This window comes from Eurosta solidaginis, chromosome 1 (assembly GCF_040869045.1).
Source record: "Eurosta solidaginis isolate ZX-2024a chromosome 1, ASM4086904v1, whole genome shotgun sequence".
Taxonomy (NCBI): domain Eukaryota; kingdom Metazoa; phylum Arthropoda; class Insecta; order Diptera; family Tephritidae; genus Eurosta; species Eurosta solidaginis.
The window spans coordinates 46,290,399-46,314,672 of record NC_090319.1 but is presented as its reverse complement, the minus strand read 5'-3'; the positions used below and the strand labels follow the sequence as shown (position 1 = coordinate 46,314,672).

At 39.1% G+C, this 24,274-nt stretch overlaps 1 protein-coding gene across 7 annotated transcripts in view; it reads right to left on the bottom strand.

The window, feature by feature from the left end:
• The window catches only part of dpr5 (defective proboscis extension response 5), a 47,145-nt gene that overhangs the window by 2,347 nt on the left and 20,524 nt on the right, over nt 1–24,274 (bottom strand). For 6 of the 7 annotated variants that reach the window (XM_067763658.1, XM_067763748.1, XM_067763326.1 and 3 more), the window contains exons 3-6: nt 11,154–11,672; nt 7,081–7,338; nt 2,811–2,929; nt 2,320–2,594 (exon numbers count right to left, since the gene is read on the bottom strand). In XM_067763658.1, coding sequence (XP_067619759.1) covers nt 2,568–2,594; nt 2,811–2,929; nt 7,081–7,338; nt 11,154–11,672 — 923 coding nt within the window. In that variant the 3' untranslated portion in view covers nt 2,320–2,567. Of the gene's footprint in view, nt 1–2,319; nt 2,595–2,801; nt 2,930–7,080; nt 7,339–11,153; nt 11,673–24,274 lie in introns of all 7 variants that reach the window. The other variant, XM_067763784.1, reaches the window with a different exon arrangement.

Below are 24,274 nucleotides of genomic sequence, written 5' to 3'. Positions count from 1 at the left end.
TAATCTTTTATAAAAATCAATAGCATTTCCACGGATATCTGCTTGTTTAAAACAAATCGATATATTTCTGATAACATTTCGATATTTTTCGACAACTCATCGGTATTAAGCCCATGAATCATCTATTACATTTGCCATCAATGAAAAGCTAATCTTCGATAGCAAAACGCTAACGAATCTATACCTCGCCGATAACAAATGAACATATCATATCCCAAGTTGTGATCTTGATACATTTTTAACCATAATACAAATTCCTTTGTATGGGTTGCCTCCGGGTATTCTAGGGATGGTTTAGAATTTCTTGTATGAGATTGAAGTAGCAAAATTAAACTAACCAAGAATTAACTTTATACCCTGAAATCAAAGCTTAGCCAGGATGTTTAAGTTCTGCTATTCGTGGTGCTTTTAAAAAACAATTTAAGTAGCAATTTTTTCATTCATTTTTCATGGAGATGGAAGCTTCAGAGAATTTGTGAGATTTTATCTATTTCGATTTAAGTCAAGGGCTTGGTTATATCTCGAATGAATTTCATAATTTAATTTAAGTACGTTACATAAAAAAAATAAGTCCTTTCTCGATTGCTCGATCATATGCGTCTCTTGCTTTATCTCAGTCTCGCCAAATCTAATTGGGTTTTTTATGGAACAAACTTCGTACTTGTGCGCTAAATCTACAAATATTTTTAATTCAGGTTAGTCTTTGGACTCGTTTCGGGACAATTTTGGTATAGTTTTCAAGCTATTTTGATGTTACTTCGAAAGATTTTAGAGATCGTTTTGGGATGTTTTTCAAGTCAATTCGGAATGGTATTCGGGATTATTTCGCTGCTATTTAAAGATAATTCCGGAACTATTTTGTGATAGTTTCGGATATATTTTAATGATAATTTGTAACAATTCTAAACTATTTAGGAGTCATTTCTATGCTACTGTGGGCCTATGTTTGTACTATTTCAGGATAAGATTGGAGTTCTGTCACGAATAAAAATATCAATTAAAAAAAAAATAATAAAAAAAAATTTTTAAGTTAAACGGTTTTATTGAAAATACTTACATGAAATAATATTAATACGAAAAGCTAGAAAATAATTAGGTAGGTCCTGGGTACTAGTCATCACACTCCTTATCAATCTAGGGCGTTGATCAGACAATTAAATAAAAGCGTTGGGCGCGTGAAATTTCTAAAAATGTGAGGCGTAGCATAACCTGATTAAGGTTCAGTTGGTTTTACTTATGACTATCAATAGAAATATGACTTGTCCTCCGCTTTTATTTAATTGTCTGATCAACGCCCTAGATTGATAAGGAGTGTGATGACTAGTATCTAGGACCTATCTAATTATTTTCTAGCTTTTCTTATTATTATTATTTCATGTAAATATTTTCAATAAAACCGTTTAACTTACATTTTCTTTTTTTTAATTATTTTATTTTCAATTTTTTAGTCTTTATTTAATTGCCTATTATTTTTCATTCTATTTAGTTTATTTAGTGACTCATTATTACAAGGCCTCTTTCCTGACAATTTGTTACAACCTAAGTCCTGAATACATAATTCTTCCTACGACTTTACAAGACTCTGCGCCACGTATGCTTGTCCCTCCTCCAACTCCAAAATATTTTGATGTCACTTCTACTGGACTGTATGCAATATTTGTTCCAAATATGAGCCAAATCGGACCACAAATACGATTCTTGTGAATATCTCAATCATTGCGCCACCTAGCGGCGATTTTTTTTTTTGATAGGTCGCTTTCTATTCTTGTATGTATTATGTGTTCCAAGCATGAGCCAAGTCGGACCACAAATACGATATTTGTGAGTATCTCGATCCATGCGCCACCTAGCGGCGATTTTTTTTCACAGGTCAATTTCTATTCTTGCATGTATTATGTGCTCCAAATATGAGCCAAATCGGACCACAAATGCGAATTTTGCGAATATCTCGATCCATTGCGCCACCTAGCGGCGATTTTTTTCTTATTATTGCATTGTCATCGGGTTCTGAACTATGTTCCAAGTTTCAAGCTTGTAGCTTATCGGGAAGTTACTTAAATTTCAATTACAAGATTCGTTCACAAAGTCCTTGCCTGTCAACTCAAGCTAAATAAAATCGTTTAATTAAAAAAGGGTATGAAAAACGAAAGAAAATATTTCCAAAGCCTAAAATCAATTTCATTGAGTTAAATTAAGAAAAAAAAAACTTAGAAACGAAAAGCGGTAATGAAAATAAATAAAATTAAATTAAGAAATAGAACATAATTACAAAAACTGTTAAAATGTTATATACATATTTTTTTAATTTTTGCAATTTACCTTTTCATCGGAACCCTTGTTATATAAGCATTTGCAAAAGCGCAATGATCAGCTAAGCTGTTGCAAAACTGAAACATCAATTTCATATTTTCAATGACCTAGTATCAGTTTTTCAAGTATTTTATTGTTTTTGCTGTTGTCTTTTTTTATAAATATTAATCCTAATACACATTGATTCATTGCGCTTCGTTTTTCACTTTTACTTATTGGCCGCATCTTCAGCAAGTATCATTGCGTTTTAACCGATTTCATTTGATTGAGTACTCTGTAAATAACTGCAAATTATAGAAAAGAAAGTGTTAAACAAAAGCGGTACTAACAGTTAGTTTACTTTAACTATTTTGAAGTACTTAAGTTACTTATTCTATTATAATGATACAATTAGATTGAGAAAGAAGGTATGTATTTAATATGTATTCCTACTTATGTACGTTGCATAAAGATGTGAAAGTATTTGTAATCATGAGGCAGGTGAAACTCACTCAACTCACATAGAAAAACGTTAACAAGACCAAAAGTAGGCGTGGCGTTTGCATGCGTGTAGCCAATTCATGTTGCATCGCCGCATGTTGTTCACTCTTGATGATATGCACAAATACACTGTCAGAATCTGTAATGTACAAAAATAATCAATGATAGACATAAAATAGGGCTACATGCCCAAGATATAGATATTGGATTAATAAACTCTTAGTCATCAGTTTCCCATTCTATGTTCATAGAATTGAAAATGGAAACAGACCGGAACTTTCCATCGTCTTACCGCCCACTATGCACACTGGACATAGCAGAAAAATTTACTGAAGAGCCTTCTCAAGCAACCCTCCCGAGAACATCTGCGTACTGTCTCACCGACGGCATGATTTCCGAAGAGTGGTCCCTACATAGATGCTATAGCAGAATTGATGGCCGCAGTCCAGAAAGCCGAGACCACATGCCACAGGGCAAGAAGGATAGTCTTGCTTGGCACCTTATACATCAAAAACGCTTTAAACTCAGCCATGTGGGATGAAATACTTGTGGCATTAGAAAGTACCTTCAAGGATTTGCTAGAAATCTCACTCTCACTCAACACTCACGATCAAAAAATGTTAAAAATAACAAGCGAAGTAGCACAGGATTCGGTGCTAGGCACCGATCTTTGAAATATTACATACAACAGTCTTTCTCAATTTGACATACCAGAAGGCACCTTTTCAGCTCAAAGTAAAGCAAGTCATGCCGATTGTCAACAAGTGGATAAATGAGAAGAAGAGATGAAGACGGAGATCGGTATCCTAATAAAGAAACGGATTTCCACTATCAGGAATATGACGGTTGGGGCCCAGCCAATAAAAAACGCACTTCAGTGAAATATCTGCAGGTGGAGCCAGGCTCACCTTCTCAGAGTACAGACGAGGAGTATACGAAAGGGCTGCGCATACAATAGCAAATTTGAATAAAGTGAAAGCAAATACAGCGTGTCCAAATCCCCTTGTATATGGTTGCTTGCATTAGCCTTGAATTATATACGATGAAGACACTTTGGCGGACGCAATGAAATACCGCAAGCTCTGAATCGACCCCACCTCAATCCAATCGAAAGGGGCAAAACAAATAGCATCGGCTTACCGCACGATTTTGGCCGAAGCTGCCCTGGTCAATGCAGGGACCATACTGATATGTATTCTCTCTGAGGAAAGTAAAGCAATATACGACAGCGGATAGGAAGCGACCGCCATACCGGCGCAAGATAAATCGACTTGACGCTGACAAGAAAAAAAAAGAAGCCCCCCCCCCCCCCAGCGGGTTAGGGGGTTAGAATATACACTCGGTAGGTATGCCTGTCGTAAGAGGCGACTAAAAGACCAGATTCAAGGGGCTGTGTAGCGCAACACTTCAGGTTGCCACTAACAGACGCGGCTCTAGCGTCCCCAAGCTCCTCATGGAACTTTGGGGTGGGGAGGGAGGGACGGCATGAAAGTTTAATGTGGCCATATAAATCGTTCCTAGATGGTCGGGCTAGCACCTTAATGGTGCTGTGTTACCGGAGCGTACCGGATCTGTATCCGGCAAAGGACCATCACATCGATAACACTCCCCAAAGCCTTCGGGGAGCACCCTTATCGGTCAACAACAACAACAACAACGCTGACAAGAACAGTACTGTAGGAAATTGAACCAGGAAAATAATTCCTGAACTAAACCCATGGTTGAAGCGACCACGTGGAGTCGCCCTCTCCTGACTCAATTTCTGCGCCACACCTTCCTCGAGCACTTCGCCAAATAGCGAAGAAGGGCAGAAGGAATAATTGGCGACCTTTTCATGATCAAAGTCACCAATAGCATGACCTGCCGAGGCGAAAGACGGGATTCGGTAGGCTCAAATGCGACTTACATATATACTTGTCAGCAAACAAGAAGGTGAATGCCTATCCCATTAGCGTGAGAGTAGCCATAGAACTCACGTAGCGTACACCCGTACCTGAAGTAATGCTTAACGCGGGAGATTAGGTTTAAGTGGGTAGTCCTTCATAGAAGAAGGGAGTCTTACGCTCGGAGAGTCTCACAGTAAAGCTCTAATAACCCGATCAGTGCATAAAGCGTTCTTCCTTCCACGAAAAACCAACAGCGTAACAGAACAAAAAAAGTAGTACTTACGATCACACTAGTGGGAAATTTATGTTCGAGTAGAAAAAAGTGCTTGAAGCAGCTTCGATAAACATAATTTTTTAAAATGAACATAAAGCCACATTTAATTTAAAATACCAAGGGGGCAAAAACTTATCGCTATGTGGCGACTATTAGCAAAACTATGCTGTTAGTAAACAATTACAACAACAACAAAAAAACAAGCAGCTAAACTTACGTACCTGCACACACATTACCAGCAGCTCGAAGTGAAGAGATATTTCACATACACACATGTAGCCATCGGCTAAGAGAAGAAGTTCTTACTCGCACATACACACGTATATAACTAAATTACCAAGCAGTAGATACAACAGTTCTAGAAGGTGAAAGGTCTAGCTAGACCTTAGGAGAAATATGCGGACGAGGCAACAGAGAGTATAAGAGCAGCGCAAGCCGAGGAATGACGAATCAGTTTGATTTAAGCACGCTATTAGTTGTGAAGTGAAGTATAATTGTGAAGTACTCCCAATGTAATCTAAATAAAGACAAGTTTGCAATACTGAATATTGGAGTTATTTATTCGACAGTTCAGCGATTCGAACGTTAGCAGAAGATGCATAATATCAATAATCCCAAGAATTCGTTACAGCTATATTTAATTGCAAATAAAATTTGCCACCAGTGTATGTGATTATATAATTTAATCGCACAAGTAGCTGACAAAAGATAACAGATAAAATTGATGAAAGGTATTTAAAATGGGAGAGGTTTTTTAATATGCTAAGGTGTATATATTTTAGGGTGAACCAGAAAACCTATGTTTTTTTCTTTAGGAGTAGTAAAGGTAATGTTCACGACAATCGAAAAATAAATAAAAATTTCAACCCTTTTTTTATTTGTTTACTGGTGCCTCATCGCGACTTTACATACCTCGCACAAATCGGATTGGGCATTTTGGAGTTTTTCCAAAAAGTGTATCACATCCCTTAAACTTAGCAAGAAAATCAGTAGTTAAAAATGTTGGTATTTAAATGCGTAAAGCCAAATAAAAAAGGTAAGACGGGATTTCTTGCTAAATTTGCTCGTTTAGTACTTATTTAAGCTTAAAATTCGACTTCCAATAACAGGAAATCATATCCCCATACGATTTGTGTCATAATCACCATTAACGGGCACTTAAGTGCTTAGTAGATGTAGGACGTTTCGTAACAAGTAACGGCAGCTTTCCCTGTTTCCTCGCGGATTGGGCAAAGCACCATCAAACCTCTCTCGGGTATTGGCACGTGTTTTTCATCGTCGGCGGTTAAGGAAGCGGCTACATCTTCCCTCTCGTTCGCTAGCAATAAAGAATATTTTTTTTCTTCCCAAATCAAGCACACTCTGTAGGTGAGTTACCAGGTCGCAATTGTCATTCCTATAAGAATCTGCCCAGCTGTTGAAACCTTATTTCATCTGCCGTAGTTTTTAGTGATTTTTGAGCCAGTATCTGAAGCACTTTGCACTCACGCCTTTCTGTTACCCGTTTTTTTCCTCCTAAATAGGTGTCTCTATTCTTTCTTTGCTTCACGATAATGCTGCAACTAACCGCGCGTTGCCGCGGGTGCACTTTCTTTGCTGCACGGAGGTGTGCACACAACTTGGCTGCCACTAGGTTGTGGCACGAGTCGTTATTTGGATCTTGAAGAGTGCGTACATTCAGTATACTGGAACTTTTTTCGCCGTCTATCATGACGTGAACGATTTGGTCTCGTGTTCTTCCATCAGGAGACAGCCAGTTGGTTTCGTATATCTTTACATGTTGGTAATGCATATTACCATATTTCGAGCCGCGACGAGTTCGTTGTCCACCCTGAAGTCTAAGTTGCACAGCATGCTTTTTATGTTATTGCGGGGCAGGCATCGTATGTCTTTTCTAGTTTCTCATAGAGGGAGTCCTTATGCTTTACGATTTGTATGGATAAACTAAAAGTAGTAGTGAACATAAAAATAAAAAGCTGACATTTTAACTGGCTTTATTTTTAGATGTACTGAACAATATTTTCATTATACCAAAATAAAAAGAACATATTGAACAATATTTTCACTATACTACAATAAAAGAATATATTTTGTACACACCCTAATATGTAATTTGCATTTAATACTTACTTGAATTATCTGCTGCGCATGTGTAATTCCCCGAATCGCGATGCAGTACGCGTGATATCACCAAATTGCTTGTCTTCATTTGCTGCTCCGATATGACGCGTATACCACCGCGCGTAGAATCGTTAATTAATTCGCTGTCCTTGTACCACATCATGTGCGCATAGGGTCCAGGAGCTTGCGGTGCAATGCACGTCAAATTAATGTCGCTGCCACTTTGTATGAAAAGTTCGCGATTCGAAAGAATTTGCGCCTTTGAAGCTGGACATATGTATGTGAATGTGTGGTAAAGGTAACCAAACAAAATCATCAACGTTATCATCAACAACCAAGCAACCAAACATTGTAAAGTTGTAGCAAATTGAAAATTGAGCAAAGAATTACAATCATCATAACCATTCAACGCATATGCGTAGGGTATGTATTTGTTTAATTGTGTTAGTGTGCGTATGGCGTCAGGAAACCAAATTCACTCGAATGTAGATGGGAGATTTGTTGGTTATTTTTGTTACAGTTGTTGTTGTTGTTGTTGTTTTCGGTGTTGCACATTTACCAATAATGACAGCAGTGTAAAGGTGTTTGCGTTGGCATTACATTTCATTGCCGTAATCAACGTTAATTGCAAAAAATATACAAAGAAAACGAATTCGTGTGGTAAGAAGAGGAAAAGAGGAAAATCGAAAAATAAATAGAAGAGTAGGTAAAATGCGTTAGCATGATAACTCATTTGATTGGCAGTAAATGAGCACTAATAGAATGGTTTGCAGTATTTAATTGCATATGTGAGGTTAATTAGTGTACATAGTACAGAGAGGGAGAGAGGAGCGCTTATCAGAATGATGTAATGCCTGCTACAAGAGATCTGGATGCTCCTACACAAAGCGGAGTGAAAATGAATTATATTTTCAAAGAGATTAGTGAGCGCTTAAGCAGTGTACTTAGAGATCAAATTGAACTGAAACAGCTACAATTCTTACAACTCAGGGAACATAGAGAAGCTTAAGGAGCAGATTCCACTCACCCAACTTCCCAGAGATGACACGAGGAAACTAATTAAATTGTAGAAGCGCTTCAAACTAGAGGTGGGGAACAAGTGTACGTTGAACACTTACAGGATTGAAACACTTCACCAGAAACACACTATAATACAGTAAACGGGAGGCTCGAAGACACCTAAGGCCATAAGAGCGGGGATCTTTGCCCCCCGTACCAAAATGTCCCTACCACTCGGAAAATATCCAAGCATCTTCCAAGCCGAAGTTTTCGCCATAAGCCGATGTGCAGAGATAAATTTACAGCGGGGATATACAAACGAGACAACCGCTTTACTCAGCAACAGCCAGGCTGCGCTCAGGGCAATATTTTCAGTTGAGATTAAATCATCAACAGTCCTTGAGTACGTAGAGAGGTTAAACAGTCTAGGGGTCAATAACACCATCCGTTTAACCTGGATACCTGGACACAGGAGAGTGTATGGTAACGAGCAAGCGGAAGAGCTTGCAAGGTTGGCGGCGGCCGAACAGCCAATAGGAACCGAACTCATCATGCCGATAAGGTCACACACAATAAAAGAAGAGTTCAGCCAAAAAGAGGCGTGCCTCAAAGAACAACACTGGCGTGAAAGTCCAGGATTTCGGCATGCAAAGACACTGATAAGAGGTTACAACTCAAAGCGATATAAAGCTATGATTAATGTCCCAAAAAGCAACCTTAGAATTTTAATAGGCATACTCACAGGTCACTAAAGCGCCACAGGCATAAACTAGGTATATCGTCTAGTAGCCTCTGTTAATTCTGTGATCGTGAAGATGAGACTGCAGAACACATTCTAATGAAATGCGATGCAGTCGCGAGAGGACGACTTAGGATACTAGGATCACCAAAATTAGAAAGTAGCCACATACCCCATTGAAACCGAAAACCATTCTGGATTTTTTCAGAGAACTCGGTTTGTACGAGGTATTGTGAAGAGAATGAGGGGAAAATAGACAAATAGGTCGTAGTGCTTAACCGCACAACTTATCTATCTATCTAACTCTTAAGCTGGGTATATAGTGCAGAAATAAGGCCCATTATATTCTTAGGTCTATCGGTGTTCTAGTGTAAAGTTGAGCTCAAATAATGCTATGATAATAACCTACAAAGTAATTTTGACAGGATTATAAGAAAGTCCAAAAAATCTTCAAGAAACGAAGGAAGCTTTGTTCCCTACTATAGCCAGCTATTTATATTATATGCGAAGAGTGCGACAATATGGTGCTAAAACTGACCTCGAAACTGACATGGGCTATTTTGTAGCAAATGATAGAATATAGAACTGCGACTGCGCTTCTCTCGAATCATTCGCTAGTTGATCAGTTATAAAGTCCTCCTGACAATTTTACTATCCTCCATGTGGTATTCTATATCATAGTGAGGGCAGATAGATTGCTACAAGCCACTCAATCTAAAGAGAGTGACCAACAATGCACTTCGACCTTTTATTAGTCCTATTGTGTTTGAAGTTTCAGCCCATTACTGAAAGTGGGGGTTCTTCTGACTTTTAAATACCTTTCTGGCTTTTTACTTTATATCACGAGAGGATTAAAAGTCAGAAAGGCAAGTCTCTTCCTTGTCGGAGCAGCGCAATGGCATAGAACGTAGACTGGTCTTTCATCCTCTAGCTCATAAAAGCGACAGATTTCTGTATCCGATATATTTAACATACTTAGGTGATACCTGGGTCTACAATATCCAGTATAGTATAAAGTGAGAGTTTGTCAGTTCTCTCTGCATACATCAATAAGTTGGAAGTATACCTGTTTTAGGCTCTTAGATCATTTATGCATTCATCCACTAGCTTAGAAGTAATTCCTTACGACTTCGAAGCATGCAAGGCTGCCTCGCAGACTAACATAATCAGTACACTCTTCGAGAATAAGCCTCCTTCGTAGATATTCTCTCCTGCAAACTTTTAGTGTATAGATTTCTGCCTAGAAAAAATAGCCTGGAAGCAAGCCATTGGTATCGATCTTTTGGAGTTTACCCCAGAGGTATCAGCTCACGTTCTTCCATCATCAAGTTTTGTTACGTTCTTTAATCAGACCAGTGTATCGATACCCCGTTTCCTATAGAGGCTTTTGCACGACGTATATCTCACGGTGGTCTTCTGCCATCAAAGCAGTGAAGCATAGGTGACTCTTGGCTTCAAAGCTACATTGAGTCACAAGTATGAAGTTTTAAGAGATAGCCCCCATGTTTTGCTATAGAGTCGCGTGCAAGCAAAGAGAACTCTTGTTGCTTTGTTTCAGTTCCGCAGCTGTCCTGCCCGCAATATCCAAGGGATATACGTTCAGCTTGACTTTCAGTGTCGATGCAAGTGTTGTTACAAGAGCGGCTCTGATACATCACTGTGCGTTGTACTGACACTTTTATTTTGGCAAAACTTGCTGCGTTAAGTAATCGCAGCAGACCACCGCAATATCGGTTTGACTTCCATTTCATTAACCCAGTGTACTACCCTTTCCGGGAGTCCACCACGCTAACCGTTGGCCCCTCTGCAGTAGTTTAGGGGACACAATCGAGGCCTTCCTAACCATATCCTTCACATATATACTAAAGGACAATTAAATGTCTAATATAATCCCCCAGATACTTATCCCTATCAGAAAGTACCAAAGGTATTCCCCAGAACCAGCTCCGTTTTCCATTGTTTATTGGTAGTCCCATGTGGGCTCAGTTCATCCAGCTCTTCAAAATATCGCGCAAGGTTTCCCGAAATTTACATCTGACAATAATTTTGAGGTCACACACATAGGCCGTTGCTCGGTAGCCACTGCCTTTGGCTGCACTATAAGCTCATATACCCCGAAAACCCCAAGTTGAGGAGATAGAAACCCCCTTGTGGCGTGGTTCTGCATACCTTTCTCTCAATTATGCCCCGAGGGAAATGCTAAAGTCATAAAACTCTTTTTAAAAGGTAAGAAGAATCTCAAAATTACGTGGGGCTATGGAATCGTGTGTATTAGCATATTTAGACGATACTTAGTGTAATTTATTCTTTCCTCCACTTCATATTTACTTTGCACGATACTTACTCACAACCATAAGCTTATACGCTTGACTGATTTTTGGCTCTGTCGACACTTGGCATTCGTAAATACCAGCATCTCGTGGTTGCACCGATACCACTTTTAGTACCCATTCATCTGAGTTATCGATGTGTCGCGCCAAAAATCGCTGATCATTCGTATATGTCATAATGCCGATAGTAAGAATATGCAGGTCACGTTTACGTATCCACGAGACGGCACGATCACCCAAATTTCGCACACGACAATGTAATCGTGCAGTTGTACCGACTGCTGCTATCACTTCACGATCGGTGGTATTTTCAAATATTGGCTCACCGCTAACTGGAATATCTTCAAAACTGTCCATAATCGCATTTGTACGCTCGAGCTTTGTCAGAGATGATGCCGATGTAGATGATGATGGTAATTTCGCTGCAAGTGCTATAGCTTCCAAAATAGGTTGTGATAGGTGCTGATGTGCCATTGGATGTGCTGTTGTTGTACGTCGATGGTGAGGGGGATGTCTCGTTGTACTTTCAAATTCTGTAAATAGAAAGAATTCAAATAGTTAATTAACAAAACAAATATACTATTTTGTAAAAGTATATAACAAAATGTTAAACTAAATTTTTTTGCTGATATCGTTGTTGCCTTAAACCCACTCTTGAAGATTTGCGATTGCTACTAAATATTTCTTGGAAAAGTTTGCACATTTCGCCACTCGGAACTTTTGACGTCTTCATACTCATTCACAATTTTTTAAGAATTTCCGCATTTTCAAGATAAGTTAGCGTATGCAAACTACTTGTACTCGAAAAAAATTGGCTGTTTAAATAACTCACTATTGACGGAAACAGCTCTCCATTGGATTGTAAAGCAAATAGAGGGGTCCTTGGAACACAAAGAGTTTGCTCTAGATAACTTCCTATACATCGGGGGGGGGCTTTAAATAATATCTTACCGGGGGCTATCGAAAGAGCTCTCGTTGATTTAGAAGTCGATGGGGCTATGGTTGAATTTATTCACAAATTTCTTTGCAGCAGAATTGTCGCAGCGGAGTGGGAAGGGGCCATAATTGAGAGGAAGGTGTGCAGGAGCACGCCTCAGGGGGGTGTCTTATCTCCTCTGCTCTGGGTTGTGGTAGTCAACGACCTTCTTGTGGAGCTGGAATCCAATGGTGGTTGTATATGTAGATGACCTCGCTAAAAAGGAGATATAAGATGCCCGATTTCAGAACTCCCTCGATTGGAGGGGTACCGTTGGTACTTTCTGATAAGGTGAAATATTTTGGGATTGTTTTGGAACTGTCCTGGAGACCCAATGTGGAAGATAGGGCCACGAAGGCCGCGGTTGCCTTGTACTGCTGCAGGGGGGCTATCGGAAAGAGATGGAGACTTTCGCCAGGAGTAGTACACTAGTTTTATGAGATGGTGATCAACCCGATTCTGCTCTATGGGGTGCTGGTCTGGTGGAAAGCACTGGACACGGCGAGAAACTCCAAAATGTTAGTGTCAGTGCAACGGACGGCGCTGATCGGTATCAGTGGTGCTCTCAGGACAACACCTACCTTGGCACTGAATGTCATACTGAAAATACATCCAGTAGATATTGCGGGAAAGGCGGCCGCGGCCCGGTCGTTATGCCGGCTTCGTGATATGGGCTATGGGCTTTCTGACTTCGGACACTCCTTACCAGTTTCGACTTTAGTCTTTTGTCAAGAGCTAAATTTAACCCGCAAGTTTAAGTTGGCTGATCACTGCAGTATATTCCAAGCGGAAGTTTCTGCGATTAAGGATGCGGTGGAAGGAATGCTATCCACTGCTACTATGGTTAGGCAATTTAACATCTACTCTGATAGACAAGCGGCTATCAAGGCCTTGAGCTCAACTACAGTGCGATCGAGGGTAGTCTGGGAGTGCCTGACCTCGCTTGCGATTGCATCGACCTATTTTGCAATTAAGAGTATCTAGGTCCCGGGCCATAGTGATATCACGGGTAACTTCTTAGCCCGTATCGGTACAACTGAACTGGATGAAGATGGCTGGCTGTTGGGCGGACACCACCTCTTGCAGGGTAGCAAGATCGTTCTAGCTGAGAGTTGATGGCAGGAGGTGTGCCAAAATAATTGGGTTCACTTAGGCTCACCTAACAATGGTCACTGGGGTTTTGACATGGGTATCCATGCGGAATGTCTCAATGTACTGGAAACTCCATCCTGCTGCACCTGTATGGAGGATGATGAGGTAGAACCACCAAATTACGTTATGCTTTATTGCCCAGCTTTTGCCAAAACTAGGCAAAAGTACTTCGGTCGCGACTCACTTAGGTCTCCCGAGAATTTGTCCAAAGTTGAGATCGGTATCATTCCGAGGTTTATCGTTGCTACTCAACGAATTTCTAAGTAGCTATATCTACGTCACTGTTATTTTATTGCATATGGTATCAAAACGGACCCCATGTTGTCCAAGTGAGCTTCCCTTATTAGGGCGGCTACTACTTAACCTAACCAAACCTAACCAACTCACTACTACACCGAAGGACCATGGTGCAAAAATCACAAACAAAGCAGCAAAAGTTTTTCTAAGCCAGATCGCCCTCGGCAGTAGTTTACACCAGGAGTGTTTTTTAGGCACGAAAGGCTTCGCTGTGAAAATTCTACATGTCTTGGATACTGTTCCTCGATTTTTTTAGGAAAAACTAAAAAGGAGCACAACGCAAATTGAAACACAATAGAGAGAAATACGTCTCCCTGGCTGTAAATAGCGTGTTACAAAATACCTCTTGAAGTACTACAAATGGTTAAACCTTCTCTCCTACCTTTATGGGGATTGGAAAGTTTTGTAATTCGCCAAATTGGAGCTTCTAGAGTTTAAAGAGTACTTTAATCCGTTCCAATTTAATTGTTTTATTATATTTATGAACAAACGCAGCTAAGTTCAACCGTCAGAGTTACATCTACTCAACTAAGCTTTACTCGGCTAAGTAGCTCCCATCCGCACTAGTCCCAAATACAGACCCCTTACCTTTGCATAAAGATTAGTAATCAATAATTTATTTTCGTTTTTTATAATTTAAAATAAAAAAAAGTAAATGTAAGGCGCTATAACCTCCGAAGAAATCTAAGGCGAGCTTCTCTTCCAATTTGCGTCGTGCTCCTCTTGCTTTACCCTACAAATTGGGCGGACGGGACCTACATGTTTTATGCCGACTCCGAACGGCATCTGCAAGGCAGATGAGTTTTCACTGAGAGCTTTTCATGGCAGAAATACACCCGGAGCGCTTGCCAAACACTGCCGAGGGGCGACCCCGCTTAGAAAAATTTTCTTCTAATTGAAAAACCTTATTTCTAAAATTTTTATGTTGCTTTGCCGGGGTGTGAACCCAGGGCATACAGTGTGGTAGGCGGAGCACGCTACCATCACACCACGGTGGCCGCCGTATATAATTTAGTATTTAATTAATTTTGTTTGCATAACCTTACGACTATTAACTCTTTCGACTATAAGCTCTTTTTTGGTGGCCATGCACAGTAATTATGCGTAGAACACCTTTCTGCGTAGGCGGCCTTCGGCCGCGCTTATAAAAAATTACCCTGGGCTACGCCATGCCAAGTCCGGGTGTGTGGTATAACCATGGCTACCGCCACGATGATGTCCTTCTGCGTAGTATACCCTTCGGCCGCACTTTAAAAAAACAACCCTTAGCCGATCCAACACGGCTACGCCATGCACAGTAATTCTGCGTAGAACACCTTTAAAAAAATTACCTTAACAGATCCGACACCGGCAACAAGAAAACTAATATAAAAACTCTCTTCCAAACAAACCCGTCAAAGATTTTTACAAAATCAAAATAATTTGATAGGGTATGTTCGCTTGCATTTATGTCGACGTGCCACCACCTTATAATGTTCTACTAAAATAAAAAATATTGTTACGGAGCTGGCAACACTATTCTCCACCTTCACCGTTGAGGCGGTTAAGCGCCAATTAAGTAAGTAAGTAAGTAACACTGCATTACCGGCAGTTGCTAACATTCGCCAGGTGGCAGCTCAAGCGCATGTAAGTTTTTATTGATAGATGATTGATTGAGAGAACAGCTGATTTCTGTTGATATTTGATGTAAGACTTTTATATATTGTAACGAATTTTCTGCAAATCCTCTTATTTGCAATCCTCTGCTAAGTTCGAATCACTAAACTGTTGAATAAATAACTCCAATATTGAATGATGGAAAAATGGCCTTTATTAAGTACTTCACAATAACCCTCAAACTGTGCAACGAATAGCTTAATAACCAAACTGATATCTTAAAGGAAACTGACTTTCAAAATAATAGTGCTATTGCTCGCTAGATATCGTCTTACTCGTAACTGCTTGACAATTCAAATCAAACTGAATTACTTCTTACTCGCTGGCGCCGCTTTTATAGTTTACGCTGCATACTTCTAGGCTCTTCGATTTCCAGAAGTTACTAGTTGTTTCGGCTACAAAATCGCCAGCCACAACTACGTGCACAAATTATTGCTCTCTCTTGTGACAACTCAGATAAGATATATGCATGTATTTGTGCATTGCCGCTCAGATGTTCGTATACGTACATATGTGTAGACTCAATTATTTATTCGTTTATGTAGATACATAATGATGAATTATTGATGTGCATTCACGTCACTGGTTAGCATCGGCTTAGAGACGATAGCATCGCTCAGTGCTGCTAACATTCGTTACACTGCCCTCCACCTAAGTCTGATCGTCCCGATCAGACAAATCTCTCGATCTAAACGCCGCTAGCATCTCCAAATGAACCACCTTTCTATTTCGTGGTTTCCCAATGGTTTGTATGCGGTAGATGGAATTACTGATCTTCTTCACAACCTTGTACGGGCCTTCCCAAATGCATCGAATTTTGGCTGGAACACCTTTCCGCCGGAGAGGGTTGTTTAACAGTACCAAATCTCCCTCCAAGAACCCTTCCGAATTATTGTTCTCATTGTACCTGCGTTTGATCTTACTACTCATTATCCTTAGTCGTTTCCTCACACTCTGTTGTTTGACCAATGAACTACTTCGCAAAGCTTGCGCTTGACGGATTGGCTTGACAGTATCGTTCCGCCGTTTCCCAACAGAAGTGCGCGATGGCTTGAAACCACCCTTGCATGCTTCCTGCAAAATTCTTGCAGTCGTTTTAGTGCGTCCATTAGGGTTTGTCAATGCCGGTGTTTTTGTCGCAGGTACTTTTGATTTCGCTTTGTTTGGCCCATTCGTTTCATCAACCTTTACCTTTGACTTTCGTGGCCTTTGTCGACTTTTCTCCACCAGTACTCGATTACTGCTGAAACCTTTTTCCAAACTGAAGTTAATTGGCACATCCTGGTTCTTATAAAGCATCACCCTTTTCTGCATATCGATCTTGATGTCATGGTCAATTAAGAAGTCCACTCCAATTATGATTTCATCAACAATCTCTGCCACTATAAAATTGTGTACTACCGTGACGTTCCCAATTGCGACTTCACATGATACTTCTCCTAGAACCGTGCTGTCTTCTCCAGTGGCTGTACGCAATCTTGCTCCATGCAATGGTGTTATCTTCTTGTTGACTAAATCCGCTCGAATGATGGAATGAGATGCACCCGTATCTACAGTCAGTAAACGTTCCTTTCCATCCACATGTCCTCCGACAGTAAGATTGTTTGACCTTCTTCCAATTTGTGAGATAGAGATTATGGGGCATTCAATTGAGGGAGCCAGCTGTCGCCCCTTGCGGCTGACTCGCTTTAGTTTAACGATTGAGTGGACTTGGAGATTTGCTCATCTCCTTCAGCTCTGCGTTTACGGCCACCCACATTGTTGGAGCTATTCGGACCGGTGCTGCAATGTCGTGCAATATGACCTGGGTTGCCGCACTTGAAACACTTAATAACTCCGGCATTTTTCTGTTGTGATCCCTTCAGTGCTTCCAAAATTGTGTCTACCCATTCTGGCCTTTCTACTTCTACACGATGAGCCTTATATGCTGGTTTACTTAATAGGGAGGCAGTTTCCTGAGTCAATGCATGTGATACCGTTTCAGCAAATGTGAGCTTTGGGTTTGCGTATGTAGCTCGCTTCGTTTCCACGTCCCGTATGCCATTTATAAAACTCTGGATTTTTACCCTCTCGGTGTATTCCACGGGTGCGTCCGCATTTGCGAGATGAGCCAACCTTTCAACATCCGAGGCAAACTCCTGCAAAGTCTCATTCGCTCTTTGGTGACGGTTTTGCAACTCAATTTGGAATATCTGTTTCCTATGCTCGCTTCCGTAACGTCTCTCGACAGCGGTCATCAATGCTTCATAGTTGTTCCGCTCTCCTTCGGGAATCGTCTGTAGGATTTCGGCTGCTGGCCCCTTCAATGCCACGAACAGTGCAGCAACTTTATCTTCAGCATTCCATTGGTTCACTGCTGCGGTCTTCTCAAACTGTAGCTTAAAGACCTGAAAAGGAACAGAACCGTCAAAAGATGGAGTTTTTACCTTTGTATTACTCGCTGAAGCAGCCGGCCGATTAAGTTGCAATTCCTGTATACGACCTCTCAACGCATCCACCTCTGCCTCGAATTTTTCTTCAAACTGCATTATTTTTTCGTCCATGCGCGCTTCGAGTTTTGATGATATACGCGCCTCTTGTGCTTCTAGTTGTACTGTTATACGTGCCTCTTGTTCTTTCAGTTGGGTTGCCATATATGTCTTTTGTTCTTCCAGCTGTGATGACATATTTGTGGATATTTGTGATGATATTTCTGTTATACGTGCCTCTTGTGCTTCCATCTTGGATGTTAAAAGTGTCTCCTGCGATTCTAGTTGTGATGCCATATATGTCTTCTGTTCTTCCATCTTGGATGTTATACGGTTCTCCTGCGATTCTAGTTGTGATGCCATATATGTCTTCTGTTCTGCCAGTTGAGATGACACTGTCGATGTTTGAGCAGATATTGCAGCTAAAATCATGTTCAAATCTGTACTGGTAACCGTCTGCGGTGTTTCGTTCTTCTCTTCAATTTTTGTTGTCTCCTCGCCATCAAGATGAAAGACATGCTCTTCCACATCAATTCCTTCTGCTTCCATTGCTTCGCGTAGCCGTGCCTGAAGTTCGAGTTTAACGCCGCTTGTATTCAATCCACGGCTCTCCAACTCCTTCTTCAGTTGCGGGATCTTCAATTCACTTAACTTTGCCATGTCCTTGTTGTCCTCCGGAATTTATTCAACAATTCCTCTTCTGACACCAATTGTAACGAATTTTCTGCAAATCCTCTTATTTGCAATCCTCTGCTAAGTTCGAATCACTAAACTGTTGAATAAATAACTCCAATATTGAATGATGGAAAAATGGCCTTTATTAAGTACTTCACAATAACCCTCAAACTGTGCAACGAATAGCTTAATAACCAAACTGATATCTTAAAGGAAACTGACTTTCAAAATAATAGTGCTATTGCTCGCTAGATATCGTCTTACTCGTAACTGCTTGACAATTCAAATCAAACTGAATTACTTCTTACTCGCTGGCGCCGCTTTTATAGTTTACGCTGCATACTTCTAGGCTCTTCGATTTCCAGAAGTTACTAGTTGTTTCGGCTACAAAATCGCCAGCCACAACTACGTGCACAAATTATTGCTCTCTCTTGTGACAACTCAGATAAGATATATGCATGTATTTGTGCATTGCCGCTCAGATGTTCGTATACGTACATATGTGTAGACTCAATTATTTATTCGTTTATGTAGATACATAATGATGAATTATTGATGTGCATTCACGTCACTGGTTAGCATCGGCTTAGAGACGATAGCATCGCTCAGTGCTGCTAACATTCGTTACAATATGTTGCGCAAAATGCACCCCGTGCGCCGCCTAGTAATTAATAATAATCAATCATTTCATAAATTTAATTCAATTAAAAGATTATTTTCAACTAATAACTTGAAATCTAAAATTTTTAAGGTGGGTATGATTGAAATCACATGCACTATTCAACAAGAAAAGCCGGGACTGTTTTCGTTGTGCAGTGTGTGCCGAAGACTTTTTACCTTACCATTTGCCAGCTTTTCTAATTTGTAATATTTGAAAAATGGCTGTAGAACATAAGTAATACATATTGAACAGATGTACATAAGCGACATTTCTGATAAATATGAAAAAATTAAGCTTCTCAGAAAGTCTCACACTTGTTTTTGTCTGCATGAGATATGTAGCTATAACCATGAATCTTTTATTTGAACAATCGGTTATATGGGATATGTGCTATATATACGACCGATCTCAAAGTTGTTTTGTTTTCTTTTTTTCAGATAACAATAAATGCTATAAGCATTCATTTTGTGAAGCCTCTAGCTCTTCAAATGAGATATAAATTGCGAAAAGCTTCTTATTTGAACAATCGGTTGTAAGGGATTTATACAACCAATCTCTAAGATATTTAAAAAAAAAAAGGGTCACATACGTAAGCATTCGGATAAATTTGAAGCTTCTAGCTGTTTAGGGGGCGGACAATAATTACAGGGCCCGGATTTGCTCAGCACACATACGTGCGGGAAATAAATTATCTGTGAACATGAGCTGTGCAATATTGAAAAAATACAGAGCATTTAACTTGGGTGAGTGCTATATGAAATTAAGAATAAGTACACGAGTATGTTATTTGATTCAAAAATGTTATGCACATGCTCATGTGTGTGTTATTTAATTCAATATACTTGCTTATGTTAATGTGCCGTATGCAGTTGAAACGATATACATTGGTTTATTCCGATTGCACCATAAGTTAAAAAAGCGTAACCTGACTTATCCGAGGGAGTTTGAGATTATTTTCACTTCAAATATTACAATGCTGAGGCGATGCTCTAGTCATAACAGATTACTAATAAGGAGCACAATTGAAAATATTTTCAGTTTCTCCCTCCTTTACCTAGAGTCTCAGATCCACAGGCGTAAGACAGCTGAATAGAAATTCATATAATATACACATGTACATATTTGATTGAAAAAATTGACTTTTTCTGGCAATTTTTGAAACAAAAAATTGTTGGATATGAAATTTTTTTAATTTTTGCCTATTTGTTTATGAATCCGAATGAGAGGTAAAAAATTTTGTGTTGTTTTTGAAAGAAAAATGCTAACATATGCATAAATATTTTATATACAAAGCACACATATGTGCATTTACTTTATTCGAGTCGGCACACATAAGTATAGCACAGAAGCTTTTTTTTCTGATAGCGTACAGCTCATGTGCATGAGCGAAAAATATGCAAACTTGCAGCGCGTGTGTGCGTAAATACGAACCCTGAGAAATTACAGAAAGCTTCCGATCTAAACAATCGGTTGTATGGAGTATATGTTATATGTAAGAACGATCTCTACCATTTTTTTAAAAAGCAATACGGATCACTGACGAAACCATCTGGGAATTAGAAGCTTATGTAACATAATTTAAGGAAGATATGACAAAAAGTTTTTGTTTCTGAAATCGGTTGTATGGGAGATATATATGTGTCCAATCTGGCCGGTACCTACAAATGCCTTAACGTACACCTAGCTTTAACCGCTCACCAAATTTTATCAAGGTATCCCAAAAGTTGAGGAAGTAGTTTGCCTTCAAACATACAGACGAACAGACGGACAAGGCTAAATCAAACCAGATCGACAACCTGATCAATTCGACATACTTATTGGTGAGTCTATCTTTTCTCAATCAATAATTTACAACTTTGAGATTTTTGAAAAGCCCTATATACCACTTCATTTTCATGAAAGGTAACAAAATGATAAAAAGTTTAAAATTGGTTGATTATTACAAAAGTTACAGTCCTATTAGTCCCCAAAGGAGGATTCTAGACTCAAACAACAATTGGCCAATTCAACATTTTTTATTGATATTGATATATTTAACATTTGTTTTAAATTTTGTAACATTTTTACAGTTGCGTTATGCTTTCCTCGTTGATATGGATGTAATGGTATACATCTCTTCTTATTTAATCCGGAAAGAAACTGAATATTGCTTTATAGCAACATATTTTTTAAACTCTCCAGAATCCAAAGGTACGAAAGACCAGTTTTTGAACGTAACTCACAATTTTAGGGGAGTCCGGGGAAAATCTTGTATGCAGCCATTTTAAGACCTTCACGATATATAAGCAAATTTGTATGGTTAGCTTAGGTTAAACTGTCCAGTCCATGATGACCTCAAATAGACTTACGAACTCGTTAAGTGTCCGCTTTTTTATTACTGTCTAATCCCATATGCCCTGGTATCTATTTAAGATATATGCTTCTCCCTGCTCCGACTCTTTCCAGGGATTCCTGACACACTCCAAATCACTTATACATGCTGTGCTATGCAAGATTATTACCTTAACTGCTACATGTCTGTCAATATAAAAGTTGACACGGATGCAGTTTAAGCTATTTTCTTCCAGCTTTTTTTTTTTTTACTGATTTGGTTACGACTACTACTTTCGCCTGAAAACGCTGTAGTGATCTGGAAGCTTTTAGGATCTATTTAATTCGATCTGCACAGTATATCGCAGACCCTACTCCTTACACTACTTTGGAACCATTGGTGTGGGGTTATTTGGGATGTCCAGGGAAAATATTGTATACAATCATACTTCTATATTATAAAACTGCAAAAACTGCAAATGCTGACGCTGTTGCTAAACACATAGCCGCTGATAAAGTCAACACGAATGCTAAACCTACACCCTTGGCTGTAAGTAAGATTTCTCACGATAATGCAACATTAAATGTTGCTGCTAAAAGTCATGTTTAAATTACTGCTGTTAATGATATAACTACCATTAATGACAATGCTGCTTCCAGTTCCACCAAAACAGGTGGTAATTCTACCTCCGCCGGTCTGCGTTTGCCTAATGTTGACAATGCGCAACCGAGGCAGGTGACTGCCGTGCCTCCTCCTTGTAGTTTGTACTCGCAATTGCGGACAAAGACCACGTTGTAGTTCTTGGTGATTTCAATTTATCATCAGTAAATTGGATCAATACCATCTGCACAAATTTTATGACTCCCACTACTCAGCACGAGTTTTTAAATAGCCTGCTAGATACATCTCTTCTCAAAATTAATAATATTTTAAATTCTAAAAGGAAAATCTCAGACTTAGTGTTTACAGATGACTATGCAGGTATTACTCTAATCCGAACTCCCCCATTATCCCTTCCTGAAGACCCTATTCATCCTACGCTTGAGATAGTACTGGATGTTGTTCAACCTGCGATGCTCGATGTATCTAAGCCGAATTCCCGACCCCGTTAGAGATGTTTTTCAAACGCGAATTTTAGTGAGCTCAATATATTGATTTCTGAGCATGACTGGTCGAGTTTTTATGCGTGTACAGACGTTGATACAGCGACTTTCTTCTTTTATAGCTCACTTGATGCTTTCTTTGAAAGCTGTGTCCCTCTTTGTTATTCCAGTACCACCACGGCTAAACCACCTTGGTTCTCAAGGCAACTATCAAGACTTGATAATATTAAATCTAGGCTCTACAAGCGTTTCAAAAGATCTGGTAAAGCTATTGATTTTTCTAAATAATTAGTGCCGCGCTGAAATTTGTATCGTCATAAGCGCAAATTCTGATCACGAAATCGCAGATTTATTTGCTGAATTCTTTAAATCAACCTATTCATCCCAATGTGTCTAGTATAATGTTTATCCATATTGCTTGGAAAGTTCTAATAATATTTTAAACCCATTTATTGATAAGGATACTGTTCTTAATAATCTTCTTGCATTGAAACCGATATCTTCACTGGATCCAGATGGTGTTCCTAGTTGTGTACTTAAGTACTGTGCTGTCAGCTTAGCTGAGCCTATCTTTAAATTATTTAAACTGTCTCTGGAATCCGCATCATTCCCATCTATTTGGAAACAATCGTTTATTATACCTTTGCATAAAAAAGGTAATAGGTCAAATATTGAGAGCTACAGAGGCATAGCTAAGCTCTAAGCTATCCCTAAAAATTTTGAGCAGATAATTACATACCAGCTTCAATATCTGTGTAGCTCTTTAAGATCACCTTGTCAACATGGTTTTGTGCATCGGAGATCAACAACTACCAACTTACTTGAATTTATGTCTTTTGTTATGAATGGTTTTTTAGATTGCAAACAAACATATATAATTTACACCCACTTTAGAAAAGCATTTGACGCTGTTAATCACGAGCTCTTAGTTCACAAACTTGATCTTCTGGGCTTTCCAGCGCTTTTATTAGGTTGGATTTCAAGTTATATTGAAAATAAGACTCAGCGAGTTTTCTTCAACAACAATCTTTCAAAGTCGTTTGATGTAACTTCTGGCGTGCCCCAGGATAGCCATTTGGGTCCATTACTCTTTACCCTTTTCATTAACGACTTACCAAAGGTTATCTTACATTATAGAGTGTTTATGTACGCATATGATGTAAAACTTTGTTATACATATCTGCATTCAAACTTGTTCTGTTTTAATCAGCATCAGCTTCAGGCCGATCTTGACTCTTTTCAAAGCCCATTTTCTTTGAACTGCTCTAAATGTAAGCAAATGACTTTTCTCCGTGTGAAGCCGGTTCTGTAATCTTATATACTTAACGGAAACCCTCTGTAGCGGATATCTGTTGTAACTGATCTAGGTGTTATTTTTGATCCGAAATTAAGTTTTACCACATATATTTCAACCACTATAAACAAAGCAACTGGTGTATTAGGTTTGGCTTAATTAAGTGCAAAATACATATATTTGTCAAAAAATAAATAAAAATAAAAAATCGGGCTTTATAGAGATTTTTTTTTGCTGATTCCAACGGTATATTTCTTTTTTAGTGCAAATTAATGGTTTGGGGGTAATTCCATGTCAAAAGGCGACATTATGAATTTTTCCAATCAAAATATCTCCGAAACTAGTGGATTGATTTCAAACATTTAAAAATCTAAAAATAACTTATAAAAATGACTTTCATCTGATGTATATACATCCTTAACTTTTCTGGTATTTATTTACCAAAAATTTGAAAAACTCTTTTTTGGTGGACATTTTTAAAATTTTTTTTTTTTTAAACTATATAAAACTAGTCTTATCTATTCCTATATTAAACACAGCTT